Below are 22,715 nucleotides of genomic sequence, written 5' to 3'. Positions count from 1 at the left end.
TCAAAATTTGTCCTTGACTACAGATAAGCCCCAGCTTGGAGCTTTGCTGTTTCACAATACCCAGTAGAATGTGATAAAGAAATAAAAACACCTCATTACTAAATAAGGCACCCCTCCTTTATACTTGATTCCTCATTTGTAAAATGAAGGGGTTGAACTAGAACCACTACCATTAAGTTAAGCACCAACCCTCTCTCTCCCCCGCAAAAGGAGGCAGCAAACCTCATATATAAACTACCAGTTGGGAGTCAGACTAACCATTTGATAAAGCCTCCGAAACACATGCTAAGTACTATAGGCTCTGTGCTAGATATTAAGGAAAGACATAAAAATGAATACTATATAACTATATAAGGTGATGAATGTTAACTAAACTTACTCTGGTAATCTGTTTGCAATATATGTAAGTCAAGACATTATGTGGCACACCTGAAATTTATACAGTGCTGCAGGTCGATCACATGTCAATAAAAATGAAAGGAAAAAATGAAATTATCTTTAAAGCACTTATGCCCTCATTACCATCAAAACTAGGGCTTCCCAGGTGGCTCAGCAGTAAAGAATCCACCTGCCAACCCAGGAGACAGTCAGGAAGCTCCCCTGGAAGAGGAAATGGCAATCTACTCCAGCATTCTTGCCTGGGAAATCCCATGGACAGAGAAGCCTGACAGGCTTTAGTCCATGGAGTTGCAAAGAGTCGGACACAACTGAAGCAACTTAGTACAGCACAAGTAAGGAATTAGAGAAATAAAAATAAATTTAAGATGAAAAAAAATGTAAGGTGGATCTTAAAGGAGAATTAAAACCCAGGAGTGATTAACAACAGATATTGTGGGAAGATTCCCTGGAGGAGGACATGGCTACCCACTCCAGTATTCTTCTCTGGAGAATTCCATGGACAGAGGAGCCTGGCGGGCTACAGTCCACGGGGTCACAAAGAATTGGACACCACAGAGCAACTAACACTTTCACTCTTTTCTCTCATTAGTAATCAAATAGTGAAATACATATTTTAAAAAGGGTGATAATGGCTTTTTTTGCCTACAAGATTGGCAAATAACATAAAAGGCTGACAATACTCAGCCTACCAAAGACATGGGAGTATGTGTATTCTCATCGCTATTGGAAGGATTCAATTTGCTAGGCAATAAAGATTATTTTGGAATTTTGAACTGCACACACTTAACAATTCCAGTTTTAGAAATCTACAAAAATATTCACACACATGCACAAAAATATTTACAATGATGTCCACTGCAGCATTTTTTATAATGGAAGAAAGCCACCTAAATGCCTATCAATATTGGAATAGTAAAATAAATTATATCAAATGCAGATAATGGAATACTCTACACCTCTTGAAAAGAACTACCTGACTGGACAACCTCCAAAACAAATGAAAAGAAAGCAAATACAGAAAACAGACATAGGATAGCTGCATTTTGGTTTTTAAAAAATAGTAAATATTTGTATATTTTTAATGTAAGGGGGGGAAATGAAATATCAATATGATACATGCACAGAAAAAGGGAAAGTAATACACTGATGTGTTATAAAGTGGTTGTCAAAAAGACAGGGCTAAGAAAAAAAACTTACATTTACTTCTATCATTTTTAATTTTTTACACAGACATGTATTACTTTTGAAGTTAAAAAATTAAGTTTATTTAGTTTTTTTTTTGTAAACTGACACAAGCAGAGAAGGAAAGTGCTCATTCCAGGTAAAAAAAAAAGCTAGGAGTATAAAAGAACATGACTTATTCAGTTACTGCTGAGAGGATGACTGTCTGGTCCTGCTCACTCTCTTCCTTTTCACATCTCTGCAGATAAGCCTCTATCCCCTGAAGCCCACCATCTGTGAGCCATAAACCTCAAGACATTGCCTGCCTATTATGGAGACAGACAGACAAGCACCTGAGCACAGAGACCAACCACAAAATAAAAAAGTCTATGCTGAAGACTTCTAAGAAAAACACTGAAATTTTTTAAAATTTAAAAAGATAAAATCCACTTTCTAATTCATAAATGCCACAACAGAGAAAATGTATAATTTATCACTGTAACAGTGGCTACCAACAGAACTCTCCCCATATTCATTTCAATTTTGCCTGGATACCAATTCCGTTTTGCTAGCCTGTAGAAATACAAATTCCAATTTCATGAGGTTGTTAAATGGTTGACAATGGACTTATGTAATAAGACCCAGCTCTGTTACCAGATCCTAAATCCCAAAATCAGCTTTGAAATTACATGAGCCAAGAAAATCAGTTACTGATTACAGTGGCCATCAACACAGAATGAGCATATCCTCTTACACTACTGGTGTATATTTTTCTACATGATAAATTAATAATTACCCTGGTATGCCTAAAGACCAGAATCTGTATCAGAGGTAACACGGCAGAACATTGGCAATCTGCAACTTCACACCTGTTCCTAAACTTAACTTCTGTTAAGAAATGCAGGCCAAAAGTTGCTAAATTCAAGCCATAGTTAAGAACTGTTGGTACAACCCAAATGCTCCTATATACCTTATATAAAGTATAATTAACATTTTTGCAAGTGAATAATGCAATGGTTTAAAAATTCTGTCATGACTCTTCCTTACATACTTATGTCAGGATTTCTGAAATTTTACGTAAGAACACCAGACTCTGTTTTGATGTTCAATATCATACCTACTGAAAAAGAATAAACGTTAGGAAAAGTGACAATTGCAGTGCAATAAAGTAATCAAAAAAAAAATGAATATAAGCAAATATTCACCCAAGGAAACTAATTATCCTCAGTAAATTAAAAAATAAAAATGCTTTTCATTCATAGACTTAATACTTCAGAGAACTTGAGTATGTGTAAATTAATGTGTTACCTTTGTGGGAAAAGCTGGCTAACTAATAACTAACATCAAGAGACTGATTCTGTATGTACATACATACCCTTTTGAAGACAGAGACATATACAAACAGGCAGTTTTACACACAGTTCTTCAACTGCCTGTAAAGAAGCTAAAGTTCTGTACAGTTTACAGAACACTAGCACATACAGTTTCTCACTGGATTTAATCTTCACATCTCCTTGAGGCAGATGGACGGAGACACAAATTTTATCACTCATGGACAGAAAGACAATTAACAAAACACCTAATTTATTAACATCAGTCTTCTGACTCTAAATCCAGTGTTCTTTCCATTACACTACTCTGCTTCTCTTCTAAAAATACACATGAAAATAATCAAGCCATTTCATTTTTTTCCATCTTTACCACCTTAGACCAGAAAAAATTCTTAAGGAAAAAGTTCATCTGTATTTTCATATTATGAATACAGGTTAAACAGGTTTCATTTTATGGACTTATTTTAGCGGAATTTTACTTACATAAAATAATTTGAAATAAGTCACTATTTACATTCTTAAAATTTTTATTTCACAAATTAAACTTGAACCAAACTGAAAAATCTTGTTTATAAGTGAGAACAAGAAGTAAAGTAAAACACTATGCCAGGGACTTACATTCTCCATATCATCCTGAAAGACAAAACTTCCTTCTCCTAAAATTTAAAATCCCCTCTCCACAATTCCCCCCTCCTATTACTTCCCTCTGAAGGAAATTTCATAAGCCAATTTTAGCTAATTTTTTACTAGTTTCTTATTTATTCTAAATTTGGTTTTATTTGTATCATCCGTTGTTTTCCTATTATGGAAATGTCTTAAATGTGGAAAACAAACCTGTTTTCAGCAATGTCTTCAAAATTTATAATTTTACAGCTTCCTCTTTTATACAAAATATATGCTTGCAGCAGCAGTTGTTTTTCAGAACTAGCAGCAAAATCCTCTAGTTCAGTTTCTAATTATTTTATGTTATATCTTGTTTTAGTGACATTTTTTCACTAGACTGAATACAACATTAACAAAACACATTCATACGCTAATTTTAAATTTTGCAATCATGAATTATACATTCCATTTAAGCTACAGTCAGAAATAACAACCTAGAAATTTTTTTGGCGTAAATATGGAATAAAGAATCATGAAGTCTCAAATTGCATTTTGTCAAGTACTTAGACGGAGAAGGCAATGGCACCCCACTCCAGTACTCTTGCCTGGAAAATCCCATGGACGGAGAAATCTGGTGGGCTGCAGTCCATGGGGTCGCTAAGAGTCGGACACGACCTAGACTTCCCTTTCACTTTTCACTTTCATGCATTGGAGGAGGAAATGGCAACCCACTCCAGTGTTCTTGCCTAGAGAGTCCCAGGGATGGCAGAGCCTGGTGAGCTGCCGTCTCGGGGGTCGCACAGAGTCGGACACGACTGAAGCGACTTAGCAGCAGCAGCAGCAAGTACTTAGAAATGCTAGGAAGCAATACAATACTGAGGTGTTATGGAATAGGGATTCTAATGACTAGTTGTAAAATGTTTCTAAGTCCAAAAACACTTCCAATGAAAGGTTACTAAATCATATGTAACAAACTTCCAATGATAACTGCAGAAGTACTGATATATTTAGTCAGTGAAAGAAGAGTCACCCAATTCCAGATTTGTTTCAGGTTTATAGTTTTCTTTCTATTCAGTAATCATTTGGAAAGAATGGATACATCTTAAAAGATAAACTGTTACAAAATTTAAGGCTTTAAAGATACTTATGTATCACCCTAGACTCATAAATAATAATTAATTGTACCTTTGGCCACAATGATGCAGTTTTTTAGCCACAAGATAAAATCGACAAAAAGTGAGTTGCCAAGGATTTCAAATATGAAAAAAAGATTTAAAAAATCATAACTGCTATACCTCTAATAGCTTTACTATTATCACAAGAATCAAAACATGCAAATTTTAATTTGAAACAGGTATACACCCCTTAACCACCAAAATTAAAATGGCCTAAGAGCAGGAAATCTGATATACAAATATTTAAGTGAATGAAAAGTATGGCCACCTTATACACTGTCTATGAATCATGTGGATTTCTCTAATTTTAAATGAAGTGAAAAGAAAATAATTGCAAATAAAGTATATTTTTAAAAATCTAAATAGTAACATGTTAATGACTATTAATGTAACCAATAACTTTGAAGGCTGCTTTGAAAGCAAAATTTCAAAAGTTTAACATAAAGGCTTGAATATTTTACAACTTTTTTTGCTTCCTTGTAAACAAAATTTTTGAATGATTTTACTATTTTTTTCAACATAGATACAATCACAGACATACGCCATTCTGCTTCAGGTGCCATTCTCTGAAGGACCATACATTTCTAGTGAAATTTTTCTTCCTAAATTAAATCAAGGAGTAAAAAGACTGTTCCTATTTTCCCATCATCATTTGTTAAAGTAAAACATCAGAATTATATATTTCTAGGACAATAAGTCTCTGCAAACTGTATTTCCCACTGAAGGGTAAGATGTAATGATAACATTTCCACATTGAAATTTGTATTGTGTATATTTTACCACAATCTTTTTTTTTTTTTTAATCATTTCTATTTGGTGTATCTTATCTGACTCTCCTTTCAGAAAATCTCAGCAAATTAAATTTTCTTCTAAAATGAGAAAAAGAAAAACATTGGTCTGATTCCTATGGAGCTCTAAAAAAAAATACACTTAAAATGTGATGACTCGTATTTCAGAAAACGTGGCATCTCTCCATATGCCAGAATTTTCCACATATACAATTCTGTGTGCCAGAGATCTCAACCATTGGTTTTTGCTTTTTTCCAATCATTATAAAAAGCAACACTACAATGTTTCTCAAACTTTGACCTGCAGATTACCTGCATCAGAATCAACGAATATGTTTGTTTTAATGCAAATTCCTGGCCTCACTACAGGTCATCTACATCAGAAGATCTGACACCATTTCCACCAAGCACCTTCACTGTGCTTCTGACTTTCATCAGATAATTCTGACTTTCTGGCTTCACTGAAACCTCTCTGAGCCACAGATCTAAAAGAAGAAACAAAATTCTCCTTTTCTGAGATACATTTTGGACCCAGTGGCCCCTCTGCCAATCTTTGAATATTGCACCTCTCAGCTCACTTTCCTGTATTTAAAAACCAGATGTGGAACTTTTAAATCTCCTGATCCGAAGGTCACATCACATACCAATTATATTAGAATGGGTGGAGGTGGAATCTGGACATCAATATTTGTAAAATTCTCTAGTACAGTCCTATGTGTAACAAGGTTTGGAAACCACTGCCTTAGCTACTGGCTTTAACAGACACAGATTAGAAAAATCTTAACTAAATACACTATGCTGGTATTAAATTAAGTTTTTAAATTGCCAGATATATGTATATATTTTCATTTTTATTTTAATCCAGTAAGGAATTTTTTTCAATGCATTGGATTAAAGTTTAAGAGTATCTTTTTGAGAGAATGTAAAACAACAACAAAAAAATTGTTTCACGCTGAATGCAACTAATATAGGATCATACCATGCATTTAAAGTTCAGAGAAAAATCTGTTATTTCATTTGCATACTAATTTCAGTGATTATACTTTGGGAAATCATGGAAAAGCCAATACAAAAATTCAAAATTTGTGCTTTAGATATTTAAAAGCACTCCAAATACTCTGTTAACTCCAAGCAAATTTTCCTAAATTTAGAATAGATGGAATATTGTCATTAATATTAAACACTACATTTTGCATTATCTTTTTCCAATTTCTGACTTGGTATCTCACTTCCCTGAAAGAAAATCATAACTTTGATATATTTCCCTCTATTCTTTACTAATTCCCATAGATGATGGTTATATTATACAACCTGTTACCATCACTTGATGAAATCTAATGGCTCATAAAGAAAAAAATTTTTAAATCTTGACTCTTTTAACAAAGGCAAACTAATCAACCATAACACACCATTTTTAATTATTCAATTTCAACCTGCACTTTATCAACTATGTAACACAATAAAGTGCCACACACTGTAACTCTATAATAAGTTATCCCCAAAAAGTGAAGCATTTTTCAAAATCATACTGTTTAGACATTCAATACTTTAAATATTTTTACAGGGTTTCAACATGCAAAAACACATTTCACTACACTTTACAGGCCTCAAAGTTCATGAAAATCGTGCTAATGCACTTTTCTTTTAGAAAAATAAATACTAAACCAAAATTTTTTAAATTCATCTTTAATATATTAAAGCATCTTAAAGATTAAAAGAATAATTTCCCTTCACTGCTCAGAAAAGTCCTATGTGCAGTTATCCTTGATACAAACTCAAAAAAACAAAAACAAAAAAAAACCCACAATCATCTAAACTAAAGCTAAAAGGAAAACTTTAATTTCAATAAGCATATTTTTATGACTTCTAAAGGAATCATACTGAAAAGCAAGGCAAAACAGCAGGATCATATCCTGATACAGAATGCACAAATAAGGCAGTTACTATTATATCTGAAAAGAAAGAACACTATTTTGATTAAGTTCCAAAACTCTGCACATAATGTAATCCCCAAAATCAATACCCAATGCCACTTAAAAACAGGAAAAGGCAACATTTGTATCTGTTGTTAAATTCAGATGAGTACTCAAAGTAAAAAAACAAAGGTAAGCATAATATACAGTGTTTTAAATATCAATAGTTATCCTTCCCTCATAGGAACCAAGTTACTAAACTGATACTAAGAATTGTTTCCTAATCTTTATGTAAAACAGAAATGTATAAAGATGAACGTTGGGTCCAACAAGAGAGAAATATGCTTATAAGCTTACTTCAGGATGCTCAAAATAATCAAAAAAGAAAAGATGAGCACAGAGCAGAAAGGAGAACCATTTAAAAGCCATATGTTATGTCAGAAGTACTTCAGCTTTAGCTTAGAAATGACCCAACTAGGAGAGACTCTACTGCCATCACAGGGCCTACACAGTTCAACAAGGCTCATTCATTACTTGGAAGAAAAAGGATAATAACAAGGTTTCGTTGTTGTTGTTGTTGTTTTAAAGAAAAGAAAGTGAAAGTTTAGTCACTCAGTCCTGTCTGACTCTTTGCGACCCCATGGATTGTAGACTACCAGGTTCCTCTGTCCATGGGATTTTCCAGGCAGGAGTACTGGAGTGGGGTGCCATTTCCTTCTCCAGAGGATCTTGACGACACAAGGATCAAACCCGGGTCTCTCACATTGTAGGCAGACACTTTACCCCCTGCAAGCCTTGTATTAAATAGGCCTTTCAGGTGGAGACACAGTAGGATAGTTTCACCTACAAAGGGCTCTGATCTGTATTTATCTGCATTCTATTTTTCAACACTAGAATTCATGTGTGATGAACAAAGTTAAATTTCATTTACTATACCATTCTCACGATACATTAGTAAAATATCAAAAGAACAAACAAAATTAGCAAGCACATGAAATAGAGCTCAGCCATCATTTGTCATTAGTAAAACGACTACAGCTGCTATAAACACAAACTCCACACCAAGTGTCCTCTGAGGATGCAGAGAAACTGGGACCCTTACATATTGCTGGTGGGAAGTAAAATCGTGCAGCCAATTCGGAAAACATTTTGTTCACTCCTTAGAAGTTAAGCATAAGCTTACCACATGACCCAGCAATCCTACTTCTTGAAATCTAGTCAAGAGAAATAAAAACATTAAGATGAATTTCTAAGTAAAATGTGGTATATGGAATATTATTCAACAATTTAAAAGAACAAGATATTGATAAATGCTACAACATAAATGAAGCTCAAAAACATTATGCTAGGTGAAAGAAGGCCTTCCCTTGTGGCTCAGCTGGTAAAGAATCCGGCTGCAATGCGGGAGACCTGAGTTTGATCCCTGGGTTGGGAAGATCCCCTGGAGAAGGGAAAGGCTACCCACTCCAGTACTCTGGCCTGGAGAATTCCATGGACTGTATAGTCCATGGGGTCTCAAAGAGTCGGACATGACCGAGTGACTTTCAACACCACCAGGTGAAAGAATCCAGAACAAAGTCTCCATACTGTTTAACTCTGTCTGTATGGAATTTCTGGAAAAGAAAACTTCATAGAAACACAACAGAATCAGTGGTTGGCTGGGGCTGGTAATCAGAATGCTTGATACTATCTGAAGGTTTTTCAAAATAGTCATTCAAAATGACTTGTAATAACACTCTTAAATCCTGATCAAAATCTCTCATGCCCTTGGCTTTGTTTTTAATTCTGCTAACAAATGTGGCCTTACTGTTAATAACAGCCAATATGTCACTTTAAGGAATTTCATCCTGTGAACACATCACTAGCATTTTATCTGCCCTAACTCATGAAAGGCTGTTTCAAACACAGGCATCACCTAGGTACATAAGAAGGAACTGGATATGTTTAACCAGAAGAAAAGTTAAAGAGTAGGAGAGCATGATGAAGGCCATTCAGCCCTCAGAAGCTGTTTTTATCTTACCTAAAACACTGAATAAAATCAGCTTAAATACTCTCCAAGACAAACTGCCTAAGCACAATTCCGAAAATATTCAAATCACAATTCACTTCTCCTGCTTGACTTTCAATTAATTCTACCACCCAAACACAACCCCTCTGCATATATACGTGTTCACTTATCTTCCTGCCTATAGATAGATAAGAAATAAGTGACAAGAACATATATTAATATCAAAGCTTTTACTTGGGGAATACTTAAACATCTCTTCAAGCAGGGATCTATTTCTATAGGTTATCACTTCCATTACTTAAATAAGCATTATTTGTTATTCAACAAATATTACAAGACACAGCAAGAGGAAGAAAAAAAATGACCCATATCCTAAAACAGCTTGTATTCTATCCACCAAATAAAGCCAAAAACTAAGAAGTACATATGACAATACTTAGTCATTCCTCATCACAAACATCCAAATAATTAAGGTAATGGCAAACAAGATCTGCTCCATTTCTATCTAAAGTATTAGCTGGTTCTGCTACTCATTTCCCTGGCTTAAAAAATAACCCCAACAATGAAGTGTTAAAATTTAGTTCCAAGTCTATCATCTTTTGAAAATCTCTATCAACTGCTTTATAACTTAAAAAAATCTGAAACTCTTTTAGAGAATAAAGGAAATTAGATGTTGAGTACTAAGTGATCAGTTTATAACCAAACAAAACAAAACCAAACAAAAAACCTACAGAGCACTCTAGATGGCAGACCTAAACAACCCATACCTTAGCAGAATGAAACAACAAACCATATAAACATTCTTGGACTTAGTTAGAAACACTCCCCAAAAGTTTACCAATAATGAACCAAAAGTGAATCTCAATACTTCCTTTTTTGTCTACCTGTCTGTCTGCCTCTGTCTCTCTCTCTCTCTCTCTCTCTCTCTCTCTCTCTCTCTCTCTCTCACACACACACACACACACACACACACACACAGAACTGCTAACTATCACGATCCAAATGCTTTCTAAAAAGATAAGTGAGGGTCATCTGGGACACTCAATTGCAGAACTCACAAATATATCTCTATAATTTAATCATACTTCACAGGGGGAAAAAAAAGGTACAAATGATACAGATGAGAGGAAAGGAGAATGACTCCAATCAAGGATAAAAGTGACAGTTTTAGTAGAGTCCCAAATGCCACCATGATTTCATATCAATTGAAATATCAACCTCTATAAAATAAGCTAAGCTACCAACAGAAAATGTTTTGTGTTTTTTTCCCAAAAGCTATATTATAATATGGTGCTCCGAGTCTCCATAGTCTTTTCACCAGTAACCCTTATCACTAACAGCTCATATTTTTGGAATGTAAGCACAGGATAGGATTTTAAATATGGTTGTAGAGATGTAATTTCCATGAAGAAACTCAAGAAGCTCAAATGAAGACCAAATTCATAATCATTACTCTCTCCTTTCTCCCAAGCACCACTCTCCAAATAAAGTTATATGACAGTACAAAGACATAACAGAGGTTCCCAATTAATATTTTGTGAACTATTTGTTCACAAATAGTTAGACAAATAGTAGTTAGACAAACCTCCTGATAAAATTTTTGTACCCCTACTTCATATTTTCTATCAGAATTCCAAATGAAGTAACATTAAAAATAAAACCATTAGAGTACTAAAAGAAAATTCATGTCTATATCATAATTTTGATAATGGAGAATGTCCTAAGCCAGAAAACACTCTACAGTGAGAAGACTAATAAACTTGATTACATAAAAGCTCCTATTATTCATTAAGTATTTAAAAAAATGACAAAGCATAGGTACAGTGTAATTTTACTTCTTTTACATTTAATTTTTTCGGACAGGTATATATACCAAAATGTGCTCTCTCTATGTGAGAAAACTATGTAGAAGTGTCACTTGCATTTATACCTTTCTTTAGTCTCTAAATTTTCTATAATAAGAACATATTATTTTTATAATTTAAAAAATAACAAATCTTACCTCACTTCAAAAAATAAAATCCATGCTTCCCTGTCTCAACCATTGCTGCCTGCTCATTTCCTTCAAGTAAAATGATACAAATTAAAAATTAAAGAATTTTGAATAGAGCATGGGTTAAAGAATAGGACCATGACTAAGGACTTGACGTAGTTACTAAGTTGATAAAAAAAAAAGCACCTATCAGTAAACTGATTTTCAACAAAGGTACCAAGCAAGGCAATCCAATAAGAAAAGAAAAACATTTTTTTACAAATTGCTGCTGGTGACTATACTGTCCAGTAACAACACTGTACAGATGACCTGAAAGATGCTGAGAGTAAATCTTAAATACTCTCAAGATGACAACACCAATACAGTAATTATGTGAGGTAAAGGATGTTTTAGCTAACTTTACTGTGGTAAACATTAGGTAGTATTGTGTATCCCATGTATACCTTATACATATACAATGTTACATGTCAATAATATCTCAATAAAGCTGTGGAAAAAATGTTGCTGAATAAGCTAAGTAACTGGATTTGGGGAATATGAGGAAAAACATTCACACTGCACACTAAAACTGGCTTAACATATTATTCTAGACCTAAAAGTAAAACAATAAAGCTTCTAAAAGAAAGTAAAGGAAAATTTCTTGAAACATGGGAATAGACAATAGTCTTTCAAGCAGAAAAAGCAGTAACAATTTAAAAAAATGTAATTAACCACCTTGCCATATATTTGACAAAAAAACTGATACATAAACAGCTTGTGTAACTCAAAAATAAAGAATATTAATTTTTCAAATGGACGAAAGATTTGAACAAATGCTTCACAGAAGATATACAAATGTCCAGTTACGTGCATAAAAAAGTACATCATTAGTCATCAGAAAAATGCAAATGAAAGTCACAATCAGATACCACTACCCACCCACAGAATGGCTAACCTTTAAGATTCAGTGTTGGGAAGGAACTGGAACTCTCCCAGGTCGCTGTGTGAATGTAAAATGGTATGACCACTTTAGGAAAAGATCTGACAGTTAGTTATATTAAAAAACAAAAACAAAAACAAAAAAACAACCTAAAGATACACTTACCCTATGACCTAGTAATGCCACTGCTAGGTATTTAACTCAAGAGAAATGAAAATGTGTCCTCACAAACTTACTGCTAGATTGCTTATAGTAAGCTTTATTAAAAGCTAAAGTATATTATACAAAATAGCCAAAAACTGAAAACAACCCAGGCATCCATTAACAGAAGATGCCTAACAAATAGTGCATTATACATACAATAGAATGCTAGTTAGCAATAAAAAAAGGAACAAACTGCTGATACACAAAACATGGATGAATCTCAAAATCTATCCTGAACTAAAGAAGCCAGATATGAGTACATACTATGGATTCCATTTATACAAAGTTCTAGAAAAGGCAGAAGTAATCTTTAGCACCATTCTGCATGCTATATTCTCTCAGTATGCTTGGAATACTTCAGAATTTGAAATTGCAAAACAGAACTATCTGATCAGGACTTAACCAAAACAACGGACAACAACTTAGGCTTCAAGATAATTATCCACTATTTCTTTACAGCTTTTTAAGATGTGTGTTAAGTCAGTACTTCCTTACTTAGTCTGTGCTGGCCTTACCTTGGAGCAAGATGTTTCCAAATTCAGAATATTTGGATTTTAAAATAGTAATAAAGTATATATACTATGTACAGTATAGTCCCCAAAACTCTGGGGAGTCTGGGGTAGCATCCTGAAATCAAACGCTATTATTTCTCTCGTGCTCAGTAGCTCAGTCGTGTCCGACTCTATGATCCCATGGATTGTAGCCCACCAGGCTCCTCTGTCCATGGGATTCTCCAGGCAAGATTACTGGAGTGGGTTGCCATTTCCTCCTCCAGGGGCTCTTGCCGACCCAAAGATTGAGTCCCTGCCTCGTGCATTGGCAGCCGGATTCTTTACCACTGAGCCACCTGGGAAACCCCAATGTTTCTCCAGGGGAAGCTATTATTATTTACACCAAGAGAAAAAAAACGCCTAAAATACTGTAACATCAGATCAGGACAGATGTTACATCAAATAAGCTTTAGCAAAAACCACTGTGATAAAAAATATTTTCACAGTTTACAGGTTTAATAAAAATGAATCAAATGAAGTGTTTTGTATTCTAAGTTACTGAAAATCCTAAGTTTTTAATCACCTTTTCCCATCAACACAAGCCTAGCGGAACACTTTACCCAAGCCTGAATCCCAGGGGTTACAATAATCATATACTCTTTAAAATAATAAATCAAAGCACAAACGCACAAACCGTTAGAAAGACATCTCTCCAGCACAACACTAAAGGACAATTCTTTTTACTGTAATATTTGGGTAAGCAGTATGGGAGCTTAGTCTTGACAACAAAACATGGGTATATACTCAAAAGTTTCAAACAACGAAAAAGCATACTACTGAAGATCCTTCCCTCCGGCGGGGGTGGGGGGGGGGGTAGGGGGCGCAGATACTACAGAAGCAAATCTCAAAACTCTGTTTTTAAGTAATAGCTAGCAACTTACAATCTGCAGCCACAAAAGGGATATATGCTCTTCAGATTAATCTGAAGGATCCACATAAAGCCTCTTTAAAACGAGCCACAGCAGAGGAAAAAAAGACACTTTGGTCTCTGTACTGACTGTCTTAGAATTCAGATATATCTATGCTTGGTGACTGCTAGCACTTTTCTGATGGCAAATTCAAAACATAATGTTATTCATTCAAAATTTTATAGCAAGAAACAGCTGCCAATAGAACCATTTTCCTTTTCAAAGGAAATTAAAAGCACTTACCTAAAAATATGCTAAATGCACAGAGAAGTGAGCTAAATTTAATAAGCACTACTATGTACCAAGCACTGAGCTAAGCACTTTTACATGTTATCTCATAGAATACTTTTTCCAACAAACAGTTTTAAATTCAAGGCCTAGCCTACAGTACCTATAATAGTAACTATTATAATAGTAACTTCTGGTATACTTCACCTCTTAGTTTTGTCACCTTAGGCAGTATATAATTTTAAATGGTACTTTCTAAGCTCCAAAATAAGTAACTAAGATTTGTGGCTGTGTTTTTATCATATTACTTTAAATTGTCTCTGTTAAAGAAAAAATATTAATATTTTCTATAATAAAATCAAAAGAAATGCCATTTACAGTAAAACAATGATCAATTGTGACAATGAAGGTTAAACAGTAAGGTTTTAAATCTTTAAAGTGACCCTCACCATCATTTTTGGAAATATGCTTTTATAACACTTTTAAAAAATTAACTCATGGAATTTCTGTTTGGAAGGAAGAAAAAGTCCTAGAGATGGATAGTGGTGATATTTGCACAAAAATGTGAATGTAATGCCACTGAAGTGTACATTTAAAATGGTTAAAACAGTAAATTATGTTATGGACAGGCTGTGTGCGCGATCAGGCACTCAATTGTGTTCGACTCTTTTCAACCCATGGACTGTAGTCCACCAAGTTCCTCCATCCATGGAATTTTCCAGGCAAGCATACTGAAGTAGGTTGCCATTTCCTACTTCAGGGAATCTTCAAACCTATGTCTCCTGCATTACCACATTTTTAAAAATCAATTCATTCTACTATTTGATATAATTAAATATACAGGTTTAAAGCTAACACTGTAAATAACATGGTTTAAAAAAAAAAATCTTCAGCTTGTCATTCTACAGGAGAAACACCAGCAACCTCAAAGAGTAAAGGACACTTTGGAGCCTGATAAGATTTACTGCAACCCAGAACCATAACAGTTAATCAGCTAAAAACAGCAAAGATGAAACCTGTCCAGTCAGCAGCATGTGATGTCCTACTAGCAGTATGTTACCTTAATAAAGGTGTAAAGTGTCTTGGCTGATCCAGGCACTCAATAAATGAATGGACCAGGCAGTTTACTGAGCATATGTAATGCTTCGTTTTTTAAAAAGCAGCCTTCATTTTAATAATTTAGAAAACACTTAAATAATGTATGATCATAAATAGCTTAGGCTCAAGCTCATAATGACCCTAATAATTAACATCAGTAAAGCCTAAGAGATGAAAGTGCAAAAAATTTCTATCTGAGGTTGAATATGAACCTGATGAATACTTGAGATTTGCTGTACTATTTTTAACTGAACTTTCTGGCCTTAGGTCAGAGTTTTGCTAGCAAAATACCAAAGTGAAAATGCTGGGAGTGAAGCCCAGAGTCTCTGCTCTGGTCTAGGAAAAGCTATGCCCTTCATGCAACCAACCCTATCCCCAATCGAAGACTTTGAAACACTATCAGAGTGTCATGCTCCCATGAAAACATATGAACAACACACTGACGTGAAAATCAGTAAAAGGAAATGTCAAACACGTCTGACACACTACATCACTACATTCTGTGCACTGTACAGAAAGACACTCTTTAGTCAGTTCCTGCACTTGGGCCAAACGGGACTGAGTCACTCCGTAAATGATTCCAGAAACCTCAAAGGATAACCAACAGCTTCTGAAGGAAAGTCAGTCAGTCACTGGAAAGGGAAGAGACAGTTTTTCTCATCATATAGTCAATAGATTTCTGTCAGGGAGTAGAACAGGCATTCTGGAAGGAAATACCTAAAGGATCCAAGGATCCCCTACCCGAATTCTAATTGTCCAGAGCTAATTTAACATCCAGCACATCTTTTTCACTTTCTTCTCCTCCCCAGGGTAAAAACCTACACCCCCTACCTTTTCCCATAAATGCATCTCTATTGCATACTAATCAAAGAGTCTGTAAAATACAACAGTCTATCCTAACAAAAGCAATAAATAAATAAGCATTCTACAGTGCATTTCTGATCAATCTTGTTGCTTTCTCAAACAAAGCCAACTAGCAGACTTTACATGGCTATTAATTGGGATCTTCAAGGACATCTCAGGAAAGAACAATGAAAAGGAGAGACTGATAGTACACTACGATTCAAGTGAATTCTATAGCTCCCGGGCAATAATCGCGGAAATTAAATTTACAGAAATTGAAATGCACTGAATTGTAACGATTAATGTTCACAGACAACCGAAAACATGGAAACTTCAGGCTGTGTGTTACCAGATTTCAGACTGAACTCTTTGTCATGTACCCGAGGTAAGGACACCCCGTAGGGACAGCCACCGGGTTTCTCTCTTGCTCCGACCCGTGTCCCCAGGCAGCATGACGCTCTTTCAGATGGGCTAGCCTGGGGTCTGATGGACTGCAGATCTCCCCACCGGATCCCCCCCCAGACCCACAGGGCAGGAGGGAAGAAAAAGAGGGGTGCTTCCTCCCAGCGCTCCAAGACCGGGGCAGCCACGGGTGACACCAGCTCCAGGAGGCAGAAGAGAAGAATCCAAGGTGGGTCTCTCTACTCCCGGAACTCGGTCGCAGAACTGTCTGGTCTCCCCGACCCGGGGCCCGGCTGCCGGGAAGCTGGGCAGGGTGGGGCGAGACCTCCCCCCCGCCGCCCGCCCCCACCGCTGGGTGGGCACAGAGGGGTGGGCAGTCGGAGCAATCTACGATTCGAGCGGTCATCAGGGAGGGCTCCCGAGCCCCCGGCCACATACCAGCAAGCTCTCCACGTTGATGGGCGAACGCGGGTCTCGGATCAGCGCTTCCAGCTTCCTCTGGCGGCTCGCGCCCGCGCCATCCCCCGACACGGCCTCGGGGGCGCCGGGCATCTTCCCCGTCGGCGGGGGCCGGCTCATGCCGCCGCCAGGCCCGCACTCGGCTCCCCGCGCTCCGGCCCTGCCGGCCTCGGGGCCTACCGCCGCCCTCGAACCACCGGCTCCGGCCGGGGCTCCGCCCGGGCCCACCGCGCGCCTCGAGCTCAGCGCCCCGGGGCCTTGGGGCTGTTGGAGGCCCGCCCGGCCCCGGGAGCAGCGCGGAGCAGACGGCGTCCCCGCCCCTCAGTCAGATTCGCGCCGCCCGGTCCACTCCTCCGCCGCGAGCTCCCTCAGGACTCCGAGGGCGGGAGCGGGGAAGTGGCGCCGCCACCGCCGAGCCCCCCGGCGGCTGTCCCGCCCTCTGGGGGCTCCGGGAAGCTGAAGCCCGGGTTCCAGACAACTACGGCCGCGGCCAGCTGGCTCCCATGACCGCTGGCGGCCGCCCGCGCCCCTCACACACTCCCGCGCGGCGCCCGTCTCCGGCCGCGCGCAGCCGCTACCCACAAGCCCCTCGGGCCGCGGCTGGCGGCGCGCCCCCGCGCTCGCCCCGCCCCGCGCGCTCCCGGCCCCGCCCCCCGCGCGCCGCCGCCGCCTCCCGCCGGCCTCCGCCTCCGCACGGCCGTTTCCTCGTTTTTTTGTTTTTTGTTTTTTATCGTTTCCTCCTGTCTGCTTGGCTTCGCATTTCTCCTTTTTCAGCCTCCTTCCTTCTCTGTGTCCCCCTCCCCTTGTTGATTCTCACAGGGTAAACGGTCGGGCGGCGCGCGGTCACCGCCTTGCCGGACCCGCGAGCTGCAGCTGAGGGGAGGGGAGAGTGCACCTGGGAGCTCGGGGGTCGGGCCCTCCCTACCGCCGCCGGCTCCCTCAGCTCCCGCCGGCCCCTGCCCGGGTGACCGACCCCACGGACTCGGAGGCCCACCGCACCCACCCCCGCGGCGCCTCGAGGGCACCCGGCTGCGCCCGGCGCGGGGCCCGGAGGCCGGGGTGGGGGGGTGGGGGGATGGGCGGCTCGGCGCCCCCCGCCCCCGCCCGGCTCAGCTGACTCAGCGCGCAGCTATGCGCTGCCTTGCATCACCCGCGCCGGAATAATAGCTGCAGCTCCGTGGCTGCCCTCGCGTGCGGAGCTCCGCGCTCGCGAGGGGCCGCCTGGGCCACGGGGATGGTAGTGGAAGGGCTGGGAGCGCGTGCCTAGGACTCGAAAACGGGACGAGGAACGGGCGGGTGGAATGCGAGTCCTGCGGCAGGAGGGCCTGGAAGCGCTGCTTGTTCCCCCTCGCCCCAGGGCAGGCGTCCCGGGACTGCCCAATACCTCGCTGCGCCTCCCTTAATTGTCGTTCTCCCCAGCTGGGCTTCAACACCCGACCATGAAAAGAACGAGAGGGGCCATAGAAAAACTGCTTTCCCTCCGCAGACCTCGAGCTGTTGGGCTTTTTTTTGGGGGGGGGGGGGGTGGCGGAAGATGGGCGGTCAGAGGGGCCGCCGCTTGTCCACATTCCTGCCTTCTCCGGCCTGCGCCATTGGTCAGATCCACCCAGGGCGCAATCTGAAAAATATGTGCCAAGAGCTGTAAAGCTGTTCATTGAGCCCCTTTGACCCAGTAAACCCATTTAAGGAAGTCCATTTCTAAGGAAATGATCCCAGGGGGGGTGGGGGGAGAACTTGCATAAAGATGTTTACAACAGGGCTGTTCAGAATGTCTATAATGACCAAAACCTGGGAAGGGACCCAGTTGTCCAACGCTTGGGGGATAATCCAAACAAGCTCTGTCACATTAACAGAAGGAATCCTAGCAGGTATACAGGATTCAAGTCAAGCACGTCAAATTTTGGCAAGTACATGAAAAGATGTATTGGAAATAAGGTTAAATAAAACAACGAAGACAAATAATTTGTACACACCACTCAAAACTAAAATGAGCAGCCTTATGAAGAGGATGTGAATACAGTTGTTGTTAAGTAAATAGGATCTCTTTTCCTTTCTAAAAGATGCTTAAGAGAACACTTAAATTTCAAAAATTGAAAAACTATACTAAGATACAGGGGCCACTCCAAAAATCTGAACTCTGATATCCGATAAGTAGTAAGAATTTTAAGAACCTCTCTCATTGGCATGTCAGAAGCCCACAGAAGAGCAACCTAGTTCTAAAGGCTTAACCTTGTAAAAGCATTTTAAGTCAGTGAGTTTTCCAGGAGCGTCATCTTTCCTTCTGTGTTAAAGCCACCCTCACCTGGATGAGGCAGGAAGAGATCCTGGAGGATCCAATACAGCTTTTTCCTGTCAGATAATAACTCTGACTTCTGGTCAAAGGTCAGTCCTTTCACTGTGTATGCTAAGTGACTCATTTATACCTCCACAGACCACACCAAGAGGTCAGAGTGAGCCGGAGACTCCACCTGCTTCTGCACTGAAGCAAAATAATGAGATAATCCTTGATTACCAATCCTTTTACCTGATCACAATAGAACAGACAAAGCAGAAGGAACACCATATGGTTCTCAATTTTTAAATTAATTTTTCAATAACTGGCCATATATTTTTATGAAGCTTGGTGGACTAACAGAAAGCCATGATCCCAAATACTAGGCATGAAAACCTTACTTAAAAAGAAAAACACAATGATCAACAAGATATAGAGAAAAGGCAGCTTTTACATAGGGTCATTTACATAGACTAGAAAAAGTCACGGTGTAGAAGAATTTTATCCACTACCGATACCATTGTCTATGTGAAAGAAAAGACTAATCCCTTGATATGAATTAAACCTTTTTTATTTCTTTTGGTCAGTACAATAATTATTTTACCAAGAGAGCACAAATATGTTCTTGTAAAAGTTCACACAAACCACAACTAGATAGAACATACCTTGAGAAATGACACTCCCAAATCTCTCTACACACATTCTCTTATCATTCCAGGCCTTAATCCATTCTCATACATATGTATTTGTATAATGTGTATCTCTTGCCCATGTATACAGTGTTACACTGTATCACAGTGTTTTGCCATTGATATTTTCCCTCTAGTCATATGTCCTAGAGACATCTTCAGATCTGTCACAGAGATCGACCCCGTTCTGTTTTACTGCTATTCTGTGTTCCATAGTGTGGATGAGAGGGCATAAGCAAGGGAATTCCAGAAAGACGTCTACTTCTGCTTCATTGACTATGCTAAAGCCTTTTACTCTGTAGATCACAACAAACTGGAAAATTCTTAAAGAGAAGGGAATACTAGACCATCTTACCTGTCTCCTGAAAAACCTATATGTGGGTCAAGAAGCAACAGTTAAAACCAGACTGGAACAACATATTAGTTCAAAATTGGAAAAGAAGTACATCAACACTGTATATTGTCACCCAGCTTATTTAACTTATATGCAGAGTACATCATGAGAAATGCCAAGCTGGATGAATCACAAGCTGGAATCAAGATTGCCAGGAGAAAAATCAACCACCTCAGATATATAGATGATACCACTCTAATGTCAGTGAAAAGGAACTAAAGAGTCTGTTGATAAACGTGAAAGAGGAGAGTGAAAAAGCTGACTTAAAATGCAACATTCAAAAAACTAAGATCATGGCATCAAGTCCCATCACTTCATGGCAAATAGAAGGGGAAAATGTGAAAGTAGTGAAAGATTTTCATTTCTTAGGCTCCAGAATCACTGCGGATGGTGACTGCAGCCATGAAATTAAAAGACACTTGCTCCTTGGAAGGAAAACTATGACAAACCTAAGAAGCAGAGACGTCACTTTGCCAACAAAAGTCCATGTCCTCAAAGTTATGATTTTTCCTGTAGTCATGTATGGATGTGAGAGTTGAACCATAAAGAAGGCTGATTGCCAAAGAATTGATGCTTTCAAATTGTGCTGGAGAAGACTCTTGAGAGTCCCTTGGACTGCAAGGAGATCAAATTAGTCAATCCTAGAGGAAATCTACCCTGAATACTCATTGGAAGGACTGATGTTGAAGCTGAAGTTCCAACACTCTCCAACATTTCGGCCACCTGATGAAAAGAGCTGACTCATTGGAAAAGACTCTGATGCTGGGAAAGATTGAGGACGAGAGAGAGGGGTGACAGAAGATGAGATGATTGTATAGCATCACTGACTCAATGGACGTGAGTTTGAGCAAACTCTGGGAGTCAGTGAAGGACAGGGAAGCTTGGTGTGCTGCAGTCCATGCACAGACTGCAGTCACAAAGAGCCAGACATGACTTAGTGACTAAACAACAACAATAGGGCATATGATTAAGAACAGACTCTAGAAACAGATTGCCTGGGCGCTGCCACTACCACACACTAGCCATGTGTGTCTCAGTTTCCTCATCATGTTTGCTATGAAACACTTAGAATAATGCTGGCCCCCAATAAATGTGAGATTTGATTAGTGTTTTCTCAGTGTCACAAACTTTGTTGCAGTGAACATCCTTCTATTTTTGCCTTGATGTGGACATATTTAAATAGCATAGACTCCTGAAAGTGAAATTGTTGTAGGAAGAGGTAGGCATACTTTAAATAGTGCCAACATCCACTGGATTGTCAAAAAAGCAAGAGAGTTCCAGAAAAACATCTATTTCTGCTTTATTAACTATGCCAAAGGCTTTGACTGTGTAGATCACAATAAACTGTGGAAAGTTCTGAAAGAGATGGGAATACCAGACCACCTGACCTGCCTCCTGAGAAATCTGTATGCAGGTCAGAAAGCAACAGTTAGAACTGGACATGGAACAACAGACTGGTTCCAGATAGGAAAAGGAGTACATCAAGGCTGTATATTGTCACCCTACTTATTTAACTTATATGCAGAGTACATCATGAGAAACACTGAGCTGGAGGAAGCACAAGCTGGAATCAAGATTGCCGGGAGAAATATCAATAACCTCAGATATGCAGATGACACCACCCTTATGGCAGAAAGTGAGGAGGAACTAAGGAGCCTCTTGATGAAAGTGAAAGAGGAGAGTGAAAAAGTTGGCTTAAAGCTCAACATTCAGAAAACTAAGATCATGGCATCTGGTCCCATCACTTCATGACAAATAGATGGGAAAACAGTGGAAACAGTGGCTGACTTTATTTTTCTGGGCTCCAAAACCACTGCAGATGGTGACTGCAGCCGTGAAATTAAAAGAGGCTTACTCCTTTGAAGGAAAGTTATGACCAACCTAGACAGCATATTAAAAAGCAGAGACATTACTTTGCCAACAAAGGTCCGTGTAGTCAAGGCTATGGTTTTTCCAGTGGTCATGTATGGATGTGAGAATTGGACTATAAAGAAAGCTGAGCACCGAAGAATTGATTCTTTGAATTGTGGTATTGGAGAAGACTCTTGAGAGTCCCTTGGACTGTGAGGAGATCCAACTAATCCATCCTAAAGGAGATTAGTCCTGGGTGTTCATTGGAAGGACTAATGTTGAAGCTGAAACTCCACAACTTTGGCCACCTGATGCAAAGAGCTGACTCATTTGAAAAGACCCTGATGCTGGGAAAGATTGAGGGCAGGAGGAGAAGGGGGCGACAGAGGATGAGATGGTTGGATGGCATCACTGACTCAATGGACATGAATTTGAGCAAGCTCTGGGAGTTGGTGATGGACTGGGAACCCTGGCATGCTGCAGTCCTTGGGGTCACAAAGAGTTGGACACGACTGAGCAACTGAAT

The 22,715-nt window shown here is 39.1% G+C and overlaps 1 protein-coding gene across 7 annotated transcripts in view; it reads right to left on the bottom strand.

Annotated features, from left to right (window-relative positions):
- ROCK2 (Rho associated coiled-coil containing protein kinase 2) overlaps window positions 1-17,568 on the bottom strand; it is a 132,937-nt gene extending 115,369 nt beyond the window's left edge. For 5 of the 7 annotated variants that reach the window (XM_006073749.4, XM_006073747.4, XM_006073751.4 and 2 more), the window contains exon 1: window positions 16,963-17,567. In XM_006073749.4, the coding sequence (XP_006073811.3) occupies window positions 16,963-17,103 (141 nt within the window). In that variant the 5' untranslated portion in view covers window positions 17,104-17,567. Of the gene's footprint in view, window positions 1-16,962 lie in introns of all 7 variants that reach the window. The other 2 variants (XM_044926246.2, XM_006073752.4) reach the window with 2 other exon arrangements.
- Between the last annotated feature and the right edge of the window lie 5,147 nt (window positions 17,569-22,715).

This window comes from Bubalus bubalis, chromosome 12, assembly GCF_019923935.1.
Source record: "Bubalus bubalis isolate 160015118507 breed Murrah chromosome 12, NDDB_SH_1, whole genome shotgun sequence".
NCBI classification, from domain to species: domain Eukaryota; kingdom Metazoa; phylum Chordata; class Mammalia; order Artiodactyla; family Bovidae; genus Bubalus; species Bubalus bubalis.
Note: the sequence above shows the minus strand (reverse complement) of the source record. Positions and strands in the feature narration are given on the sequence as shown.